Source organism: Micromys minutus (assembly GCF_963924665.1).
Source record: "Micromys minutus genome assembly, chromosome: 8".
Taxonomy (NCBI): Eukaryota; Metazoa; Chordata; class Mammalia; order Rodentia; family Muridae; genus Micromys; species Micromys minutus.
Window position 1 is genome coordinate 57,024,587 of NC_137977.1, and position 22,950 is coordinate 57,047,536.

General features: G+C 39.8%; 1 protein-coding gene across 1 annotated transcript in view; it reads right to left on the reverse strand.

Annotated features, from left to right (window-relative positions):
* DCC (DCC netrin 1 receptor) overlaps positions 1 to 22,068 on the reverse strand; it is a gene marked incomplete at both ends in the record, with an annotated part of 1,062,613 nt that extends 1,040,545 nt beyond the window's left edge. The window contains one exon of the mRNA XM_080920225.1: positions 21,978 to 22,068. Coding sequence (XP_080776351.1) covers positions 21,978 to 22,068 — 91 coding nt within the window. The remainder of the gene's footprint in view (positions 1 to 21,977) is intronic.
* Between the last annotated feature and the right edge of the window lie 882 nt (positions 22,069 to 22,950).

Here is a 22,950-nt window from a genome sequence, read left to right on the forward strand (position 1 = left end):
TTCAGACAGCTCACAGTTTAGCTCACTAGAGTCTCTATGTGTGTTGCAAAATCATGGCAAATGACCCACAGGTAATTGGATTGGGAAAAAGAATTCCTCCAAATGTGGACACTCGTGTCTTAGAACCTCAAAGATAAAATGCAAGATGTGACTCGGGAGAGTGGATGCATGGAAGGTAACCCTTGATGGTTACTTGTGGTTATCTTTGATGGTTAGTTATGGTAATCCTGGCACTGGTCTTAGCCCTAGTTCTTTACCCTAGATCACATGTTCAAAAGAAACTCACATCACTCTGAAACCGGAACAGTACTTTTTAACCTGCTCTCTGCACGTGTCAACTGAGGTCTTGGCTAACATGTCTGCTCAGCAACAATGAGGCCCAAGTATCTACATTTCTAGCAACTTCTATTGTCCTGCTGCACTTAGAAAAGCAAAATGTTGATATCCATTAAAATTTCTCAGTTCTTAGAACCAGGTTTACTCTTCAAATAGAAATGAGGAAAATGTATGCCTAGTGCATTGGGGATAACCTTGTAGAGAACAGCAGTTTCATCTTGATAGCATCTTATGTTGACTAATCAATGAAGACATTTATTTAAGGGATTTTATTTTTTAGATATCCCCTGTCCATTTGTTAAAATGACAACACGGCTAATATGTTTTCAACATTCACTTACTTATTTGTTCATTGGTGTGTGTGTGGGAGGGGGTGTTTGTGTAGTGTGTGGGCACAAGCATGCTCTGATGTACCTGCAGAGGCTAGGAGTTAGTTCTTGCCCACAGCCATATGGGTCCTGAACAATCAAACTCAGGTAGGTCATCTGGTCTTTACTTGCTGAGCCATCTCACTGGCCCACATCTGTATGTTGTAATGTGATACAACGTTAACTATGCACTTTAAATATTTACCAGGTTTCACACTCACTGTGCAGTAGATAGACAACAACAAAGAAAAGCATGAAAATAAAAAAAATGGGAAACAAACAATGAATAGTACTTTACTCTAAAGGAATAAAATAAGGCAGGTTTCTCGCCGCAATCAATGAAAGGAAAATTTCTTAGTCCACTGGAAGCTCAATGACCCAGCATAGGGAAATGCCAGGGTACTGACATGAGAGGGGTGAGTGGATTGGAGATCACCCTCATAGAAACAGGAAGATGATGCTGGGGGTAGGAGGTTTAACTGAAAAGGGGGGTGACATTTGAAATGTAATTAAATAAAATAACCAATAAAAATGGAATAATACCTAAATTGTCACAGAGCAAACAAATACTTTAAGGAGTAGATATAATAAGGATAAGTAGATATAATAAGAAACAAATGCATTGAACATGTTGAGTTGGCAAACCTTCCTCCCCTCACGGCCATAAGCTCTATTACAGCAGAAGCATTGCTCGGTACTGATGAGACATCATGTGAGACAAATTAGGCAGTTGAGTACAGGATCCCACATTTGTAAGAAACATGGCAGAATCAATTAGTTTTAAGCTGTGAGTTTTAGGGCTAGTTTATTTTTTTGCTGTGCACTTCATAGAGGAATCCACTTATGCACCCCTAATCATGAATATAAACAATGCATTCCTACTAGCAATCCCAAATTGGTGCTTTCCTTCTATCAGTAGCAAAACAATAAAATGCTTCAGGAACTGTGCATTTGTATCCAATTTCGCTTTTGGCTTAGTTAAGCAAAATCACCATCCCTGAAAAGAATTTCAATGTGTTTTTGTTTTTGTTTTCCTTTCTGGTTTTCTTTCTTTCTTCTTTTTTTTTTTTTTCCTTCAAGCCAGTTTTTTTTGCTGAAGCAGCTCTTTTCATAAAATCATACAATAATCTCTGTTTTGGGTTTTTTAGTTCTTGTTGTTCCTTTTCTTCGTGAGCGATGCACCAGCTCTTTAAGGGAAAATTGGGCTATTGATTAATTGATTATATGCTTCTCACAAAGGCCAACTTAAGCACAAGAGACACTATTGAATGTTCATAACTTAAAGTCTGTAAGACCACACTACATGGCTGCTTAATTATCATCTTCTACTTTAATAAAGACACAGCTTGGCACTTTGTTGTTGTAATTTACATGATATATCAAAACTCTATGAAATTTCTTTAACCCTACAATAGGAGAGAAACTGCGAGACACAGGTAAATTGCTCAGCCTGGTTGTTAGGGCAGGTCATTAGTATTCTAAGGCTGTACTGGGAATGTTAGTCTTCATAAGGTGGCACTGGAAGTCTTCAGAGAACATTAAAATGCATGCTGCTGTCTTCTCACTTGTTAGTGAAAACCATGACATTTGAAAATGATTAGCAGAAAATGGAGTTTTTATTTGGATACTCAATACCCTAGAAGTGTCTAAATAATAAATGGCTCATTGAAAAATATCACCGATTTGGAGAGGAGAAGTGAACGTTTCTAGCAACAACAATACTCTAACAACAGCTTCCATTGTTTGTCCAGGATTTGTAGTACAGATTTAAGAACACGTGCTTTTGTGGCAGGCTTTAAATCATAGCTCTATAATTAGGTATCATGAAACCATGTGGGAATTTAGTTTTCTTTTGGGGTATCTAATTTGCTTCATCTGCAGAAGGGCATAAAAGTAGTCCCTTCTTCACTGTGAGAAATATCACACCACACGTGGATATGTGGGAGTTAAGACAGTATGTGGCTACATGTTGCAGAAACCCCAGAATGGCAGTTTAAAATCAACTAGGTGCAATTGCTCACATAACAATAAGTCTAGACAGACTGAGTCTTAAGGTGGTAGAAAGGATCATAAGGTTATGAGCAGCCTTCCCTGAAAACTTCAATATTCCTCTGCCCTCTTCAGGATGAAGGAATGAAACAAATGGTTGAAGGTAATGCACTTAGCTTGGGACACTAGCCTGTTATTTTCTGACATGGATAATTGTCATTTTATTCTATTTGTTTACCAGAACTCTGCACATGACCTGTCTCACTGTTTGGAACAAGGAATTTTAACTGACATAATGCTGCTTGGGATAACAGCGACTTATGTGCTTGGTAAGAAGGTAAGGGGGGAAATAAATATTTCATAAGTAATACCTGTTATGTCACTGTTGACTATACAACTATACAATCTCATAATTAGGAGACAGTATTGCTATTTTAATGCTTCTTTTGTTTTCTATATTCCTCATGAACCCAGAGATTTGCCATTGTGTATAAGTTGCAAAGCAGACACGTGTTTGATTAGCTCTCAGTATCTCCTGTAAAAGTGAGCAGCAGAAAGAACAGGAACTAGTGGGAAGAGCAAGAGAGAGAAGGAACAGTGTTTCACACTTTGTCATTTCACATGGTAAACTCAGGCACACAGAAACAGGGCAACTAATCACTGATGCACAGGGGATTGTCAGCATTTCCTCGAAAGGGTGGTGCTTACTTGCAGCTCTGAGAAAAGTCCAACAGGTACAATTGACAGCTATACTGAAGACAGTGCCTATTAGAAGTTTATCCGCACTTCCTGGAACTGTTAAGGGACATGTAAAGGAGCCACTGCAGGGGGCCAAGACTCTCAGGATGAGGGATAATGATGGCAGTGAGAAGGAATTCAGGCTTCATTCCTGCTGATTTCTGTAAATAGTTAATATCATGCTATGATCTCCAGGCCAACTCTTGCCTATGATATGAGGTAATATGGAAAATAATCTACAGTCATATTTCTAAAATGTTATGAAATCTCATTGAGCTGAGTGATCTTAACTCACACAAGAAAAGGAAGGGTCAAGGAGATTGACTGCTTTGCCTTGCCTCTCTTACTTTGGAGGTTCTGGCACTAGAATTTAATCTCAACTCCAAACTCATAACATGAGGTCAAAGATTGGCTGAAAAGGCAGTGCTTTCTTCACTTTTAGAAAGAACACACCTAAAAATGTAGCATTTTCAAAATTATGTACATACCACATACGAATCATGCAAAGAAGTGTGTAGAAGGTTCCTTGCCCCTCCTGGACTGCCTTGGGCTGTGACTCAGGACACACGAGGTGCCACCAACACCTACAGTAATGTAGATGTGACCAACTTTGAGCAGTGTAATAATAACTCAAGGATCACAGAGGCAACCTTTATTATCCCTAGAATAAGTATTTGAGAACAGGATCATACTTAAACAAGAAGAAACACATATGTGCAAAGATGTAACACTCATCTTAATTTTATGTTTAGGACATAAGTTGATATATATTGAGAGAAAATGATTATTTTAGAACTACTTTAAATTGTGAAGATAGAAATTCCAATGAGTTTTCATTAACAATGGACATTATACTTATGAAAATTCATCAATCATATCCATTCATTACCACAAACTAAGATTCCTACTCCATCCAGATGTCATTTTATTTTTACCTAGAAACCCCACATCAAAGTAACCAGTGCTTTTGGGGCATTATAACTTCTTGTTTCCTATTGGTATGACCCTCTACTTATTTCTCAGATTTTATTTTAGGACAGTTTTGAAGAACATTGGTCAAATATTTATGTACTTTCACTTAAGGGTACGGTTGCTGGTTGTGCCTTATGTCGGTTGTGTGAACTTGACAGTGTTATTTGAAAAGAGGAAAGTTCAATAGGCTTCCATTAGACTTGTGCATAGGCAAGTCTATGGGGAATTTTTTTTCTCAGTATAGTAGACAGTGCTCAGCCCTGGATAACTGATCCTAAGTTGAATTCTTGTAGCAAATGCTGTTAAGCAAGCTGAGCAAGCCATGGTGAAGAAGCCAGTAAGCAACATTCCCCCATAGTCTCTTCTGTTGTTGCTTTCAGGTTTCCAATGTGAGTCTTGAATTTCTGCTTAACTGTCAATGTCACATTGAAACATAAAGTGTAAGATGAAATAAAATTTTCTTCCTCAAGATGCTTTGGTCATAGTGTTTCTCAGAGCATCAGGAAGCAAGCTCACAGAGACTATATGTTTTTAGTTTTCCCTTTTCTCAGTAGAGGAGAGCAACAGATTTGAAGGAGGAAGGCCAGAGGCACCATTCACACCACATCAAAGCCTCATAATGTCAAGGGATAAATACTGTTGCAGATAAATACAACCATCATCACCTGGAGGTATCAAGTGGTTACCAGGCTTTTCATTGAAAATGTATTCTGTTCACCCCCCCAATCACATGTTCTTCAAGTTATAAGTAGGTCACCAAGCACAGACAGTACTTAGTATGATTGGGTGTATGTAGACTCTCCCACCTCCTTGAGAGTGGAATGTTTATATACAAACTTTGGATTTAGTCTTAACATTTGACCATATTCTTCTGTTTAATTATAAATATATATATATATATATATATATATATATATACATATATATATATATATATATGCACATATATATGTATATATATGTATCATATGGGTTCTGATAATTTGTTAAAATATCTTTATGTAATTTCTTGTTCACATGTTTCATATTGAACCACCCATAGTCTTTCACATTAGCGGTCAGCTCACTTTATATCTTCCATCATTATAGATGTTTTTGTTCCTTTCCATAAACAAGAACTTCTTTTTTCTTTATTGTCTGGCACCCTAAGATGCCCCAGGCTTATCTTGTACATTTTCTACCTAAGTCCTAGAATCAGCTATTTCTCTAAGGAACCCTCATTGTTCTTGTTGCAGAATGGTGTGAGAAATAAAAAATATTGATGCTAGGTAGCATTTTTAAGTACATTGGAAATACAAAATATCAGAATACCCTTTCTATAAGAGAAACATACAATGGTGTGCATAAAGAGGCCACAGCAGATTAAAGTTTCTTTTGGAGGGGGGTGGGGCAGGTAACTTCCTTCAAAAGCAATGACACAATTAAATGTTCTTCTCAGAAAAGATAGTCAGCAATTGTCATTACCTTATTATGAGTTAAATTAAAACATATGAGTTAAATTAACAATATCGACCCCTTGATAAAGGTTCCTAGGGGCCAAGATAGAAAATACATTCAAAGGCACGGCCGACAGGAAGTGTCAAGACAACCAAGTAGCAACTTCATTTTTCACTATCGTCACTGTCTCATATTAACTACCAAAACCTTATATGAATCAGGATCTCCTGAGAAAAGAGAAAGGAAAAGCTACTAAGTTGCTGTACACTGCAAATTATGGGCTGGGATACTTGCTTTTTGGGCATAAAGAGCACATAAAAACCATTGATGTAGTAACACCTTTAGTGCTTTAGCACGTTGATACTATTTACTAAAGATTTTTTTAATGCATTTTCCAAGTTGTACTAAAAGTAATAAGATGCGCACACGTGTCCAGCAGAGACTTGCTGCCACAATGCTCAGTATAAAATTGCTTTCTCGGTTACCACATCTCTGTGTTAGAAATCAGTGCCTGGTGGCATCTGCCCTGCTCTGAGCAATCTGTTCCTTCGAGATCTCCGTAAAATTATTAGGAGATGCCTAGCAGGCAAAGCCTCTTCATTCTAAAATTACATTATTTATGCTGCCAGTAGCTTCTTAGACGACCCTGCCGCTTCTGTATGCCTCTTCCCCCCGGCTTTCTCATACATCTGTTGGAGAAGAGGCTAGTGAACAGGGCACCATTGCTGGTGGTGGGAACTGGGGCCAAACCAGAGCAGGAAGTTAGCTCTAAGGAGTGAAGCAGTGTCATTGTTCTCCTCAAACATAAAGCACAGTGTCCTAGAGGGAAATCTGTCTGTCTTCTCCAGGCAACTCACCCACCAAATCTATCCTTTCTTAGTTACAAAGGCTCTCTGACACTGTGGCTTGCTTTCTCAAATTCCCCAACTCCTTCTTTTGTGTCTTAGTAACAGCATTATCTCACTTTGTGAACCTATCTTGTTTCACAAAGGTAAGAGTGTTTAAGTTCTCTTACCTAGTCATTCTGTTAATTATGCAGCAGCAGTATTTTCCTTTCTGTGTGTGCATGTGTGTGTGTGTGTGTGTGTGTGTGTGTGTGTATGTGTGTGTTTACTTTTAATTTTTTTAAGCTATGCTTTCTCTGTATAGCCCTGGTTGTCCTGGAATTCACTCTGTAGACCAAACCAACTTGAAACTGCAAGATCAGCCAGTTTATCCCTCCCCAGTGCTGGGATTAGAGGTGTGTGCCACCACACCTGGTTATTGGTATTTTTGTTATAAGCTTTGTAAATCTACTATAAATCATGGTCTCATATGATATCTCAAATGTCACCTGAATAAGCACCTGTGGCAAATCTGAATAATATCAGACATAGCTTAGTGTACACATACTGCATGCCAAGTTATCACTTTGTATAATATACCTTTAATTTAACTAATATATAATGTTTTACAAATATAGGGAATAAGCGTCCTGAATCTTCATGACATCATTAATTTTGTGAAGATTTACATTCAGTTTGTGCAAAAGCACTCTACAGTCATCACTTTCAGTAAGGTCCTAACTAATACGGGGGCTCACTAAATATCTCTGGGATCCTGTTTCTAACCTATCCAATGACATAACCATTTCTAAGAAACCCTACAGTCTTACTGTACATAACTAATACTTCTAAATAAAAAATTTGTTCTCATTTCGCAAGCCTTTCTTATTTCTGGGTCCTGTCTTGACTGCTACATAGGTTTCCACAAATTAACATTTTAATATTTTGCCTCATCTAGGTCTTCAGGAATGATTGTCCTAAGGCAAACTCAGAGTCTATGCTTAGGATTACTATGTAGAAAGTAATTATTCACTTCTTTGCCTTCTTCCATATTCAGTACTGGAGCTGGCAGATGCCCTGGGTGTCTCAAGACCAGGGCTTATAGAGATAGCAAATTCTGTAGACTCCATAAGTTTGCATTTAGCATTTGAGGGATTTCCTTGGCTTTTGCTTTTCCACAGGCACTTGGGAATGTTGCCAGTAAAATTATTAGCAGTATATACAACAGAAAAAGTCAAGGAGGAAGAAATGGATGGCAGAGAGAAAAGATCAAAGAATAACCCTGTTGTATTAAATAACTCAGAAGTTAGAAGTTTGTCTTGCTGTTAGCTGAAAAGTCTAAATCAGTATGCAAAGGGGTAAATTTGAAATCTGTGCAAGTCCACAAATAAAAAAAAACATGAGAGCAGGAAATAACTGCTACACAAAATGGGACACAAAGCTTGGTGCATGGGATCACCAATAGCATTCCAAATTACAATCTCCAAAAGACACCTGCCTATTGAAAATGACCCATTCCTGGCTGTAGGAACAGGGTGGTGGGCCAAGACAAACGTTCACTTTGAAGAGTTCTCTCTGATTTCACTACAGCAAAGACCTGATCAAGAGCTAAAATGCAGATGTGTCTCCAATGAGGCACCAATACTCCAGGGACTGTTGGAACAGCAGCCACTTACTAGACCCGGCTACTGTCCTCTCCAATTGTCTCTCCATGCAGTGGTCTGCAATCTGTTAACCCTCATATGGAGGGTTTCCTCTAGGCAGAAATGTCTTAATAGCTTAAGGATCCACCATTCAGGGAAAAAAAATAGGAAAAAAACCAAGCAAGCAAACAAAGAATTTAAAAAAGGTAAAAAAATAAAAAAAGAAAGAAACGAAAAACAAAGCAACATTGATTCTTCCTAGGCACATCCATGTAAGACTGTCTAATTCAGGGTGAACAACAATCTCAGTTTAAGAGAAGCTGCTTCCTGGTTGACACTGTAACTCCTACTTCCTAGGATGCTCCCAGCAAACAGGAAATTTTGCCACCCTATCTACTGTTCCTCTAGCAACCCTTGCCAGAGAAATAATGCTTTCTCTTTGTGCTTTTCGTTCTTTCTTACTGTACGCCTCAGTATCTGGCTTTCAATTCTGTTCTCCCTTTTGTTCCTTAATTCTTTCCTGAAAATTGATTGAATTCTCTTGCTAAGTTATAGCTAGGGAGATGTAGTTTTCGTGGGAGGTAGTTCGCCCCTCTAGAGATAGAATTGAACTCCGAGGGGAAAAGTAAAACAGCAGCCTTACATAACCTTTCACAAAAGCACTACAACTTTTCCAGCAGGAACAGAGAAGGGCCTACAGTTCATGAGCTAAGCAGAAACTTGTCTCACCAGTGGGAACACTAGTGATTTTCATTCAGATTGACCCAGTCTGCAGAGCTGAGCCCTCTTGTCCTCTCCTACTCCACTGTGATTCGGATCTCTGGTTAAAGCGTGTCTCTCAACCAGGCAGGGTACAGCACAAGCTTCAAAGCCTCTCGCTGAGCTAGATCTCTGCCTGACCGCTTTACTCCTCTTTAAACACCCCACTTAAGCCTCTCCTTTCCCTTCACACCAGCCCAGGCAAATGAGCAGTTGGATTACTTCATGCCCCAAGGATCATTTCCAATCAAAAGGCAAGGTTCAGTTTGGGGTCAGTTCCAGCTGGCTCTCACTTTTAGCATGTGTGTGCTTTCAGAACAGACCTGAAGGGCATAGTGAGAAATGCCCAGGCTCCAGCATCCCTTTTATGTGCCTCCCTTTTCTTGTGAATCGTGGTATTTTCAAGAAGGAAAGAGAGTGGACAGAAAAAGTGTTGAGAAGTGTAAAGGGGCAGACCCTTTTGAAGTGTGTCAGCTCCTTGAAAAAAGGAGGGAAAAGGCAGATCAAATACTCAAAAAAAAAAAAAAAAAATTCCAAGGGGCTTCAATCTCAAAGAAAACAGAACATGCATGACCTCTCAGAGATAGTGTGGTGGTAAATAAAAACAGCAAGCCAGACATCTCTTTGATTTGTGGGTAGTTTGCCATCTTAAGACCTAAAGCAAGGCTACCCAAGGTTGTTGCAACCTAAGATAAAATGCATGTGGCTGGGGCATGTTTTCCAGATTGTATGACCAGTTATAGTTGGGTAGACTAGGAAAGTCTCTGTCCCCTATGCAAATGTTTCTCAATAACACTTTACCCTAAAGGAGCAAGCCCAGACAATGGCCAGGCTTTCTGAATTTCTAATGTGTCCCCAGGTGATACAAATGTTCTTGTTCCATGGACAAGAGCATGCATAATTGTTGAGCTACCAGTGCAGCAGCTGGACATTACAGTCATCTGAAGATTTAAAAATATGAAATTAAATACTGTGGCTTTGGTAGCTATCTGAATTTATAAATTAACAGCTATAAAAAGAGCCTCAAAACTGATGAAGAATCAAGAAGATGCTTCTCCAGAGCCAAAGATCTTAGGGACATAGTTTATCTTGTGGTTTTTGTTAACAAAGCACAAATTAGTTTCTAGGCATTCACTCTAGGTAGCTAGGTCTGAAGAAAATGTGAGTAGCTAACATAAGAAGAGGTAGTAGTGGCTGAAGATTGTTTGAAGATACAATCCATAGGAGTGTATTAGAGGTCACTATGTTTGATTGATATTACACTGAGTTAGGACCTACTAGCTGTTTCTTCAACCCCTAAATCCAGTAAAGGCATGGGCCAGGACTTACTACCTCATCTACATTATGTCAAATTTTTAGTAAAATATACCTTTCACACATACAGAACATATAATTAAATTAAGAATTTCATAAGCTGTGCCTATGCTTATAAACGTAGCATTTGTAAACACTTTCTTCATAAAAGCCCATATTAAGATTATACTGGCAAAAATTTGATTCATAAAATAGTGACTACAAGTGAACTGAAAGACGCATTATACTTTATATATTCCACCAGTGGGTTGATTGTATCACGAATCAACCCACTATGTGTTATAGTTGGACCACATAGGTTGATTTTCTGTCCAATGAATGGAGGATAATATTGAAATGAAGTGCGATTACGTGTGTCAATTAAACTCATTTCCTGGTTAGTGTGTTGATTTACTCTAGATTATGACACTTCTGTTTTCATGGCCAAAGACTAGACCCTATGGGTGTTAGGTGACTCCCTGGCACAGTTCCTATGGGGTGCAGTAATATGATATGACTGTCTTCTTGGTGAGCTGCAGATTAAAGCAAAAAGAGCAGCCAACTATATTTGAGAAAACAGCAATATAGAGAAAATACATACAGCAGCAGAATGTTACAATTTTAAACAAAGTTTAGTTTGACTTTTCCTTTTTAACTCTTTGAGAGGAATCAGAAATACAGTTTTCAGAAGGAAACCCAAGGAAGCAATGCCCATGTCAGCTCTTGTACCTCATACTTCATACCACACATGGGTGAAACCCTCTTCTATCTTCAGCTGGTGAACTGGCCTCCTGAGCATGCTCATTAATAAACATTGGTCTTTGTCAGGCTCTTCCCATTTTTCAAAAAAACTTATCTCTAACTGTATTATTTGTATCAATAAAATCCAACCATCAACAAGTAGAAGAGGCCAGCTTTACATTCATAAATACCTTGTATTAGTGCCAGAGTTTCTTATGAAATTTAAGTAACAGTTATGTTTGAAGTGGGCCTTGGGGTAGCTACCTGGTATTATTTTTGTTGGATGGATATTCCATTCTTTTGGTTGTCCAGTTTCCCTTTCTGGATCAAGTGTGGTGGCTACTGGGTCGCTGGTAGAGACCATTACTGTGCCATCTCAAAGAGCTGGAGAGGAAAAGGCTAAAGGATCTGAAGAAAAGAGCAGGGGGACCTTAGGTCAGCTGATATTTACCTAAATTTTAAATGATGAGAAAGTATTAAAGGACGCTTCTTGACAAGAACTCATTTCAGAGAATTCTATAGGTATCCCCTGAGCATGAGAATCAAATGTTGGTGAGAGGACCAGGCATGCTCTGCAGCCTTGCCTAGATCCCTACCAGGCAGTGCTTTCCTGAAGCAAGCTAAGCTGATCTGCTGTTCACTGCTTTTTCTCCTACCTCTGGACCTTGGCAACCTCTCTTTTTACCTGGTTTCCTCCCTCTGGGTCTTATCAAATATGCTCTTATTAATTTATTCTTTGGCTCCCACATAAATCATAGTTTTCTTAGAAAATAAAACCTTCTTTCTTCCTTCCTTCCTCCTTTCCTTCCTTCCTTCCTTCCTTCCTTTCTTTCTTTCTTTTTTTCTTTTCTTTCTTTCTCTCTTTTGCTGCTCTCTGGATGCCTTCACTGTCTTTAACTTCAAGGCCGTTAATATGTTATCACAGTAGAGTATATTTATTGATTAGTATGCTTATCCAAATGGGCTCTAAAGCTATTGCAGTCTCAAAAAGAGGCCTGGAACACTCAATCAATGTGGGGACAAAAGTAATGGGAGTGCTTGTATTCACTGGGAGTTTGTTGGGATCTGCAAAGAAATCCATGCTAAATTTCATTTTTCCCATACCTATGTCTTAGCTTATTTATATTTTGCTTTATTTCATTTTTCTTTTAGTTTGAGTTTGTTTATGTTCATTTGATTTAGAGACAGGATTTTGCTTTGTAGCCCAGATATTAACTTGCTTTGTACTTCAAGGTGCTCTCACACTCCTAATCTTCAATCTTTACCCACTAAAGTCTTTGATTATAGATATATGTGTGCAACTACAACAGGTTTCACTTAAATATGGCTTAGGCTAAATATAACTGACAATTATTTGAACCCCTGTGTGTTAAAAACAAAACAAAACACACACACAGAGGGGATCAGAGAGAGAGAGAGAGAGAGAGAGAGAGAGAGAGAGAGAGAGAGAGAGAGAGAAAGCCTCAATCAGTCTATGAGTTCTGGGAATAAAAGGATGAGAGGATTGGCTGTGTCAGCCCACCTTGCCAGTATTAACATATTAATCATAGAATGTGTAAACACTGCAGTGCTCTCAGACTATCCACTTCCTTTGTATCTCTTCTTAATAAGTGCTTTGTTCTGTCTCCTTTAAGATAAACACATAAAAGATGGAAATATATTAAACCATTCCATTTAGCATGTCATAACCCCTGTTAAATATCCAGAATGATGATCTTGAGTCAAATATTTGGTCTCATTTGATCTTATCACAGTCTAACAATCATCTTGGGCTTGGAGAAAATGACATAAAAATTGAGAACTCAAGGTTTGTTTGTAAAGCAAAACATGTATCTCTGGCTTTAGCATGATGCTTTGATGGATCTACATTTTACAATGAATTATTACTCTGGAAATCTTGTCTAGAAACCTACACTACATTTCAGGCCTTTGAATACTAGCTATCCAATTTAGAAAGCATTTGGATATACAGGAAGCATGGATAGACTTCAAGTGGGAGAACAGGGAGGGTTAAAGGATTTAATAGCTAGAGTCAGAGGAAATAAAATGACCCAGGAGATGACAACAATTTAGAGTCAAAACATTTAACCTGCCAGATCACAAAAGACCCTGTGTCATTGCAAAGGGAAAACACAGGTGTTTAGAAGAATATTTGGAACAGCATTATCTAAAATAAATTACAAAGTAAATTTCCACAGCAAAAACTGTTGTGTTACTGAAATATTTCCCAGGGGAAGTAGCCAGCAACCTATCCCTTGAGATGTTTCATACCAGGAAGAAAATAACTAGAAATTGTCCTGCAGGGAACAGCTCTGCCCAGACATTAGACATGAAAGAAGAAGCTTGCAGATTTTCCTCTCTAATTTATATTCTTCTGAGATCCCATGAGGCTGAGTGAAGATGTGGGAACAATGGATAGAGGACTCTCAATGCAAGGCTTGCTTAGATGTCTCAGCCTTGGCTTACATCTCTAATGAGTAGGCACAGAAGGCAACCAGCTAGAGAGGCCACTTCCAGCATATCCAAATGTGTTATTTAATCCACAGACCTTTGTTAGCCCTCCCAAGGGGACCACGCAGAATAAATTAAGAACCTATCCAAAGTTGGAGGCATATATTTCAAGCACAGGCTGTCTAAAACCTGCAATCATACTCACTGTGCACTTCACTGCATTGGAAACTTATCCAAGGTCAAACGGGCAGAATAGGGCGTATTTTCACTTGGATTTGGTATCCGCTGTTAGAATTGCAATTCAACTTTCATTTGGTTCCTTTAGATTCAGGAGATTGCCACTGTGTTTAAAGTTAAGTCTGGTGTCCCAGAACCCTGTTTACATGTAAGCTGTCATCTGTACAGATATGATAAACAGGGTAAGTGAATATTCACAGAAAGTGTTGCTTATTAAAATAAATAATCTTAAAGTGACTAGGGTCAACTTTTCCTAGATAAAAATTAGTGTACATTTTGGGAAAGGGCTTATGTAGTGCCTAGGGTACAATAAACTTGGTGTAGCATAAAGTGACAACTTCCTAAAATGTCAATTGCTGATGTTATCCATGCTTAAGAGCAAAGGTTGACTAATAAAAAAGAAAATAACTACCAACAAAATAACTAAGACAAAATGGATGCTCATCTGAAGAAACAGGATCACAGAAGTATGTAGCTGCAACCACAAATGGCCAACAAATTTATGAGGAAAAAAATGTGCAGTTTTATTAGCAATCAGGGAAATGCAAATTAAACCCATAATGAGATGTTAATTCACATCCACCAGATGAAGGCAAATTAAGCAAATGAAAATACCAAGTGTTGGTAGAGACATGGAACAAAGAAGACTTCCATGTGCTCCTGATGTGGTCGTATAATAAATGTAGCATGATACTGCTTCTTCATATACAGAGTTTGTTTTCATGACTCAGCAGTTCAACACCTACATACACACCTGGAAATGATGTTGACTTTTTAATGAGCAATATGTATAAAATGCTTAAATCATAAACACTAGCAACAGAAAATTAAAGTTCAAAAAGTCTATCAAAGATAGTTCAGGTAGGCTGTAGTTAATAAGTCTTGGAATAATTCAGTGTAGCTATACACATATACTCTGGCAGACTAAGATACTTAATGTATCTTTTCTCCTTAGCCATAAGGAGAAACAGAAACAAATATATTTCTTTGATTACAACCACATGTAACAAAACCAAATAGTGTGTTAAGGGAAGATGCATTTGTGGCAACGCTACTAATTACAAGGATTAATTAACACAAAACTCAGAAAACTGTCAATGGGTAAATGACTTTGTGCTTCATTATTGGTATTATCTCCTGGGTAATTATTAATTACCCCAGACACTTCATATATGTGCAGTTTATAACCTATGATGTAGAAACTAGGATGGAACTAGCATGGGTGTAGTCCACTCCTTCATTTAACAAGGAAAACTAAGGTTCATGAAAGACAAATGACAACCAAATTAATATATCAGACTTTGGAAATACCACAACCCACTAATTAAATACATTAGAGCTTTCTCCTTCAGCAGGGAATTGATGTCCTGATGTAGAGTTTCTCTTCTTACATGAAAGACAATTAGTGTAAAATGGAGCAAAACAAGACAGAAGGAGGAGTTCCCCTGGACATGGCAGTGTAAAGAAAAGAATCAAGTTTTAAAAATATGTCACAGTTACAAAGCTGTGTCCTAAATTTTAAAATTTTAATTTTAGAAGGCCTTTATCTCCAGGTCTTCAGAAACAATTGTCTAATGAGAAGCTGCACCATAATGTTGGCATAATATATGACAGATGGGTTAAACCATGAGCTACACCTTAAAAGGCTGTTGAGTGTTGAGTGGAAAAAAAAATATTTCTAAAATTTTATTGGTGAAATCTACAAATATTGAAACTTAATAGGAATTTTTACCTACTAAGGCAAATGGTCTAAATGTGTATCATTCACATCCCTTCCATTTTTTTATTCGATGACAATATAAATACAGTTTTAAACACATTTTAGATATCCTAGAATGAAGATATATTGATAGTCTTTCTTATTAGGTCACAATAATAAATAAATAACAAATTATAAATAAATAACTAGGTCATAATAATAAATAAAAATCTAATAAATATCAGCAAGATGATAGTTTTCATTAAATACGATCATGAAGAACCAATTAGTTCTGTAGAATATGTTTGTCCTAGGTAGTTTTGAGAACTGCCTTCTTCCCAGATCAGTATTTAAAAAGACACAAGGAAGACATATCTAAATTGCAAATGTGCATGTGTGTGTGTGTGTGTGTGTGTGTGTGTGTGTGTGTGTGTGTGTATGCACCTGCAACATGTTACCAAATTTGGTTTTGTGAAATAAAGCACATAAAAATATAAAATGTGATATGGCTATTGGGCTCTGGAAATTTAGCAGAAAAGAGAAATCTCTCACACAAGTCATACCATAACAGTGTACTTGAGAAATGTGATCAAGAAATAGGAAATGATTTGTGGGTTTCCTTGCTGGACTTTCTCTCCAAGAAATGAAAGCTGTGCACACTATTGTTTAAAACTGTTCATAGGATCACTATATCTTCACACGACCACTGGCAAAACACCATCAATACTGAAAATAGAAGAATGCTCAATCATATACATTATTCCATATTTCTCCATCATATAGTAGGGCAAAATTGGAGCATTTCTGAACTATCAAGAAAAATATTTTTTTCTTAAGAGTTTTGTTAAAGGAGTTTTATTGAACCTCAGGCTAAATTTGTCACAGAACTTTAAAGCTCTGGAGTAATTTTGATCATCAATCAGCCAAGCTTCCTGCTAGTGCAGTGCTGAACATGAGCAGTATACAGTGAAGGGGTCGGCACTCACGTGGGAGAACTAAGAGTGTTTTATGAAATTGTGCTGCAATTTGCCTGAGTGCTATGATTAAAAAGGTGCATAATAATTTGCATTTTATTTTTTGCTGCTGCTCACTTTGCATACGTAACATTGTAATTTTGTCTTGCGAGTTTTTATTGGCCTACAGGGAAAACAATCTGGATGGCTTCTCCTTACCCCATCAGGTCAGCAAGTTGAAGATTCACTGTATGAGGTTTTCAAGAGGATCTTAAATGTATTGTGGAGGATCATAGCTGTTGGCATGATAAAGACAGTGCTAAAGGCTCTGAACTTTGAAAAGTGGAATCACTGATGGAAGTTAAAGTTCTAGACTTCAATCCTGTATAAAAACTTTGTGACCAAATCACTTGACCAGGCTGTCACATCCATCACCCTGTAGGGCTCACTCCTTTCTCAGAGCGTGTACACTCTAGAATGTTGAGAGTCCTCGTTTGCAAACAGCAAGTGAATCTCCCAGGTATCAGAATTACGGAGCTCTTTAATAAGTGCAGTTCATGTTTCACTAAAAGAAGCAGTCATGAGCATTTAAAAATATACTTTAAGACAAATCTCCATGTCTTTTAAAGAATAACACAGCACATTGGGCATAAGGCTTATGGAGCAAGGACTTGGTTACATCAAAAGGATGACCTGGGTGCCTTAATATTGTGTGGGGATGACAGCTGGATTCTCCAAGGACAGAAAAGAGAGAAGCAAACAGTCGACAGAAGGCCAGTGAAAATTTCATGGACAATTGTAGAAATATTGAATTTGGTGGATTCTAATCCTGAATCAGCCATATTGCAAGCCCAGGTTCAACAGGTCGAAAAATTCTCAAGACCTTCTCTACTGTCATCCTGAAACGAAAAAGGCAGGTAAGGAAATACCATATTTATATTTTAGGACTTCTACACATCTATCACACTGTCCATTTTATTTCAGAGTCTAAGCTATTTTTCTAGAATCTGATAACTTTTAAATCAGTAATTAATCAAGGGATCATCAGTTGGTTTATGTCATTATTCTTTTAACCCCAGAGATGTAATAAGGTTATTTAAAATTTATCTAAAGTTCATCTAAATGATTACCAGTAGAGATAGATGAAAAATTATCACTTTAGAAGATGTTTTTGCAACAAATACCCAGACACAGAAACCTGTTTTTGATTTGGCATAAGTTTCCGATGGTAATGCAGGCCAGGTCTGTGGAATCTAGGGGGGGCTGTAGGGGGGCTGGACCCAGGCCAGCATCACATTACGAGTGAAATCCTGAGTGTCCTTACTTAGACACTTGAAGGAGAAGGCAAGGGGCTGTGGAAAGCTGCTCTCTGAGCAGGTACCCTTGTGTTTTACTAAAGACAATGATTCCCAGCAACTACATCCTTAAGGGGGAAAAAAAAAAAAAAAAAAAAAAAAAAAAAAAAAATGAGAAGTCTCATATGTGTAGCTTAAGATGCTAAATTTTCCAAAGAAATTGTTGTATATAAGACTATATTTTTTTAAATATCTTAGAATACAGAATACAGTCTTACAGAAAAAGTCAATTCAGAAACTTCAGCACTTCCTTGAAACATCCATAGACCCTGAAGATAAAAGCAGAGCCAAAGTGGCAGGATTTATATCAGTCGGTATGCAGATGACAGAGATCGAACTGCATTATATGGTATTACTGTGTGTTGCTGGAGACTTCTTAGGAACAATTCACATACATAGAAATCTTAGACTAGTGGATGCTTACAGTGGGAAGCATAGGCAGGAAGAGAGAAACCTTTTTGAGATAACTGTGTTGTGACTTAGACTGTTCCCTTAGAAGGCTTATCTTGCCTTCCCTTTCTAGAAACAAACAACTGTAGCAAACTATCCCAGCTTCTCAAATGAATTGCCTCCCCAAAACTGCTTGTCAGATTCCTATTGGTTTAGAACTTTACTCTGTTACTGGGGGAGACTATTCTGGCAATGTTCCCTTCATGAACTAGACAGGATGAAAGCTCAACCTCCTCAATGAACTAAGGAAGTCTGCAGAAAGGTTAACTTGCCATGGAATAAATGGAAGACACACACACACACACACACACACACACACACACACACACACACACACAAAGAAGTTATAAATCTCTTAAAAAAAAAAAAAAAAAGAGAGAGAGCATCTATCAGTTCCTTCCAGCAGCCTTGCTGTTAAGAGCATTAAAGCAAGTTCACTGAATCTCATATATTCACATATAACACATGTGCTGGATATTTCACATGCTTCATAACTCAGAGGGCAGCTGCTGCAGGGTGGGAAATGGATAGTGGGACAGGTCACTAGTGATTTATACTGCAGCACTAGCGGGAACAGTGGTGGGCCCGCTTACCCGGGCAACACCAGGCCCTGACACCCTCTTTCCTCTGCACAGCAAGCCCAGAAAAGGCACCTGATGTGCTGTGACTGTTGGTGTGAAAAGGGAACTAGGACAGAGCAAATATTATTTCATTATATATAGACTACATAAACTCGAACCAAATGTACCACAGACATGCATGGATAATTAAATAATTTTATCCGGTAAACTTCCTGTCTCCTTCATCAATGTCTCCAGTTCCCATTTTACCTGAAATCGTGAGATTCTACCTGGTGCTTTGCACATGGCTCACAAGTAAAGAAGAAGGCATCCTACAGGAACAAACTAAATAGCACTGCCTTCCTCTCTAAGCTTCAAGTCCTCACTCTGCACAGACACTGTGTAGGGATGTCCTTTTTATTGCCACATTAATAATCTCATTCAAATGAACAAGTGTCACATTTTGCCTAGAATGAGGGGAAGGGCCTGTGCTATTGTGCTAGGCTCCATAATCCTTTGTTACCAATCAACAAAGTCTTTAAAACCTTCTGCTGAGTGGGAATTTCAATGCCTGTGAACTAGACTTTTGGCCTTATTAAGGGCACCTCCTACTGGTCCTTTCTTGGAGTGAACTATGCTTCTTTGGTGCCATGCTCCCAAAAAATTACCACTAAGAAAAAGGATTCGGTTTGATAAATGAGCAAAGAAGAGCAGGCTGAGCAAAACTAGCAAAATCTTCAAAGCATATACCACCCACAATCTTAGGACCCGCACAGAACACATCACCTTTGTTTGCAAATGGCACAAATGTATTTAGAGATGTTCAGAAGTTTGGAACAAAGATCAGCAAGGGCCATCCACTGGTAATTTTTATACACGTGTGTATTTTTGGAAAGTTTTTTTTTGTTAGATATATATATATATATGGAGAAATTTTTGAGAAAAAGAATTGAAATAAAACAGTAATAAATAAATGACTAAATACAGGCAAACAAACCAACCTGAATGAGTAGGAAGGTGATGTTTAATGTAAGGATTAATAAAACATACTGGATCTATCTCCATTCATCTAGCAGCAGCTTTTGCAGGGTAATAGTCATTTGGAGATGGCTTTAAAATGTTGCGTTAACTGACATTGTCTATTTTACACATCCCTTAATTCTCTCTCTGTCTCTTTCTCTGTCTCTCTCTGTCTGTCTCCTCTCTCTCTCTCTCTCTCTCTCTCTCTCTCTCTCTCTCTCTCTCTCTCTCTCTCTCTCCCTCCCTCCCTCCCTCCCTCCCTCCCTCTCTCTCTCTCTCTCTCTCTCTCTGTCTCTCTCTCTCTCTCTCTTTCTCTCTCTCTCTCTCTCTCTCTCTCTCTCTCTCTCTCTCTCTCTCTCTCTCTCTCTCTCTCTCTCTCTCTCTCTCTCTCACGTCCCCCGCCCCAGTGAGCTTTCTGCTTAGTAAGTGACATCTCTGAACTTCCTCCTTTTTGTTCAGGTGTTCCCAAAGTGTGAGAGAGAGCACAGGTCTTCTGGGTGCAAGGGAGATCTTGCTTGCTCTGCCTCTGAGGATTTGTGGTTTAAGGAGGGCATTTTTTTTTTCTCTTTTTTTACACTTTCCATTGCCATAAGAATAAAATACCCTCTCCACACCTACGTCCCACCTTCAAAGGGAGTAATTACAGAGGACAAAGCTCTGGGAGAGAGGAGCCCGGGAGGAGGGGACCGCCCAGAGGGAGGGGGAAGGGCGGGCAACTGAGCTGAGGGTGAGGGTAGGAGCACGGATCATAGGCGTTCACACGCGCGCGCGCGCGCACACACACACATACACACACACACACACACACACACTCACACACACACACACACACACTCACACACCACATACACACAGAGGCTGACTGGCTCTGGCTGCCTACAGAAGGATGAAAGCCCAGCGCAATGGCTTGCGTTAATCCGGAAGGCTGAAGGCTGGTTTGGTACTTGCTTGATGGCCTGAATCCCTTGCCACACCGCGAAGCAACGCATTCTCTGCTTGTGCTCACAGCCCTTGGTTAAGCAACCCCGGACCAGACCGCCGGAGTTTAGGACTCCGGGGAGATGGGGGGCTTGGCTGCTGTAATTTAATTTTATTCCCTGTTAATTTCCAAGGCACAGGTTGGGGCGCTCCTCTCCAACTCCTGGCCCCAGCCGGGGCAGTCTTTGGATCTTAGGAAAGGTCGATTCCGAAGGGACTTGCATGCTTACACAGCAGCTGTTCTGTCTTTTCCCAGCAGACCGGCTCCTTCTACTCAGTGCCAACCTACTTGTGGTGGTGTCCCGCAAGACGAGTAAATCTTACCACTTTGTCCGTTTGAATTCTTTTGGCCACAGAAGCCTCTGCTCTGCACTCTGAGACTGCAGCACCCAGAGAGCAGTCTTAGGATCCCTTCTTTCTCCTAATCTAGCCCCGGAACAGTTTTGCCCTTTTTTTAATTAGAAATTACGCTTGCCAAGAGCCAGGGCCAGCAGGCCTATTTCACAGAATAGCAAACATTTGGAGTTTGGAGGTGTCTCGGAGACCTAACCAGCAAGCAGCATCCATCCACCGTTCAAATTCCCAATCCACATCCCTCTGTCTGCCAGCTCTTCTCCTCCTCAGGCTCCGCTATGCACTGATCCAAAGTACTCAAAATGTATCTGTCTTGTTCTCAATTCTCACTCCGCAAGTACAAAAATGCAAAGCTTGGGTCGCATGTATTTACACAAACATCCCTAGCAGCAACATCCTGCACAGACTTGTTCTAAGCACCCCGGATGTCATCATCCGCTTACTCCTGTTACCCCATCCACCGCCCCCTCCCCAGGTTTTTGAGGCTCTGAGGATACAACCCAGTTCCTTTCAACAACAGCATCTCCATCACTTTCACCAGCTTGCCCCCCCCCCCGCCCCAAACCCAACACAAGTATTTGTAAAAGCAAAGACGCAAAAGAGAAGCACCACATTGAAAAAGCGCGAAGAGATGCCCTCGACCCCACCAACATCCTCCACCCCCAGGAGAAAAAAGTCTTCTGTCTTTTATCATCGGCGAGAAAACGGTGGGCAGAGAGAACATCGGATATCATATTTCTCTTCCACTGTAATTCTATTCTCCAAATGAAACAGGATGAGGAAGGGGTAAGGGAAGAGAAGAAAGGGAAAGACCTCTTACCAGTGACTTGAAGATGCGCGCTGAGCAAGGAAGCTCCGAAGAGTACAAAAGCCAGCTTGGGTACCCAAACACATCCAAGACTATTCTCCATATTTCAACCAACACCTTCGGGGCCGGGGGTCCTGGGCAACGGTGGCACTCACACACATGCACTCACACACGCATGCACACATGCACACACCCGCGCCGAGCCCCTTAGGCTTCCTCCTCCTCTTCCTCCTCGTCCTCTTCCTCCACCTCTTTCTCCACCTCCCCTGCGCCTCTTCTGCCTGCGAAGCCTTTTTTTTCTTGTCCAGGGACACAATCAGCAGCAAGAAGCAGCAAAAAGTTCCATTCGGTCCAAGAGCTCCCGAACCCCGGTAACACCTTGGAGAACTAACTCAGGGAAGCAGAGAGAGCAAGAAAAGGAGACACAGCTCTCTGCGGGGCTTGGGAGGCATCAATGAACAGAATATCCAGACGGGCTAAAGAGACGCAAAGCAATCCTGTGGCTGGTCATGCGTTAGATCGTCAAGGCTGCTTCCTTGTAGTCGGTTGGATAAAGTTGGAGAGAAAAATCCGCTCTGGTGATGCTGTTGGTTTGGCTTCTCAGAGATGGGGAAGCGGGTAGGGGGCAGAGGCGGTTGAGTGCCGGGCAGGGCGCTCTCTCACTTGTTACTGGGGTGTCCGCCAGCGGTGTGTGAGCTGAGAGTTGGAACCTTACTATCCATTGATCCGGAGAAGTGGAGGGTTGGAAGGGAAAATGTGGAGACCGGAGGGAAACGAACTGGATCGGGGAAAGACTCCACGCAATGGGGGGCGGGGGCCTAGCGAAGCTTAGGGAAAAAAAAGAGCGGACGGAGGAGGCTTCCAGCAGCTGCGTTTGCCTGGTCTACATATCAATGCGCAGGGATGCCCTCTGTGGGCAAAGCGGGGGAAGTCACTTTTGTCAATGGAGCCAGTGGAACATCGTGAGCATCTGGAGGCTTTGCAG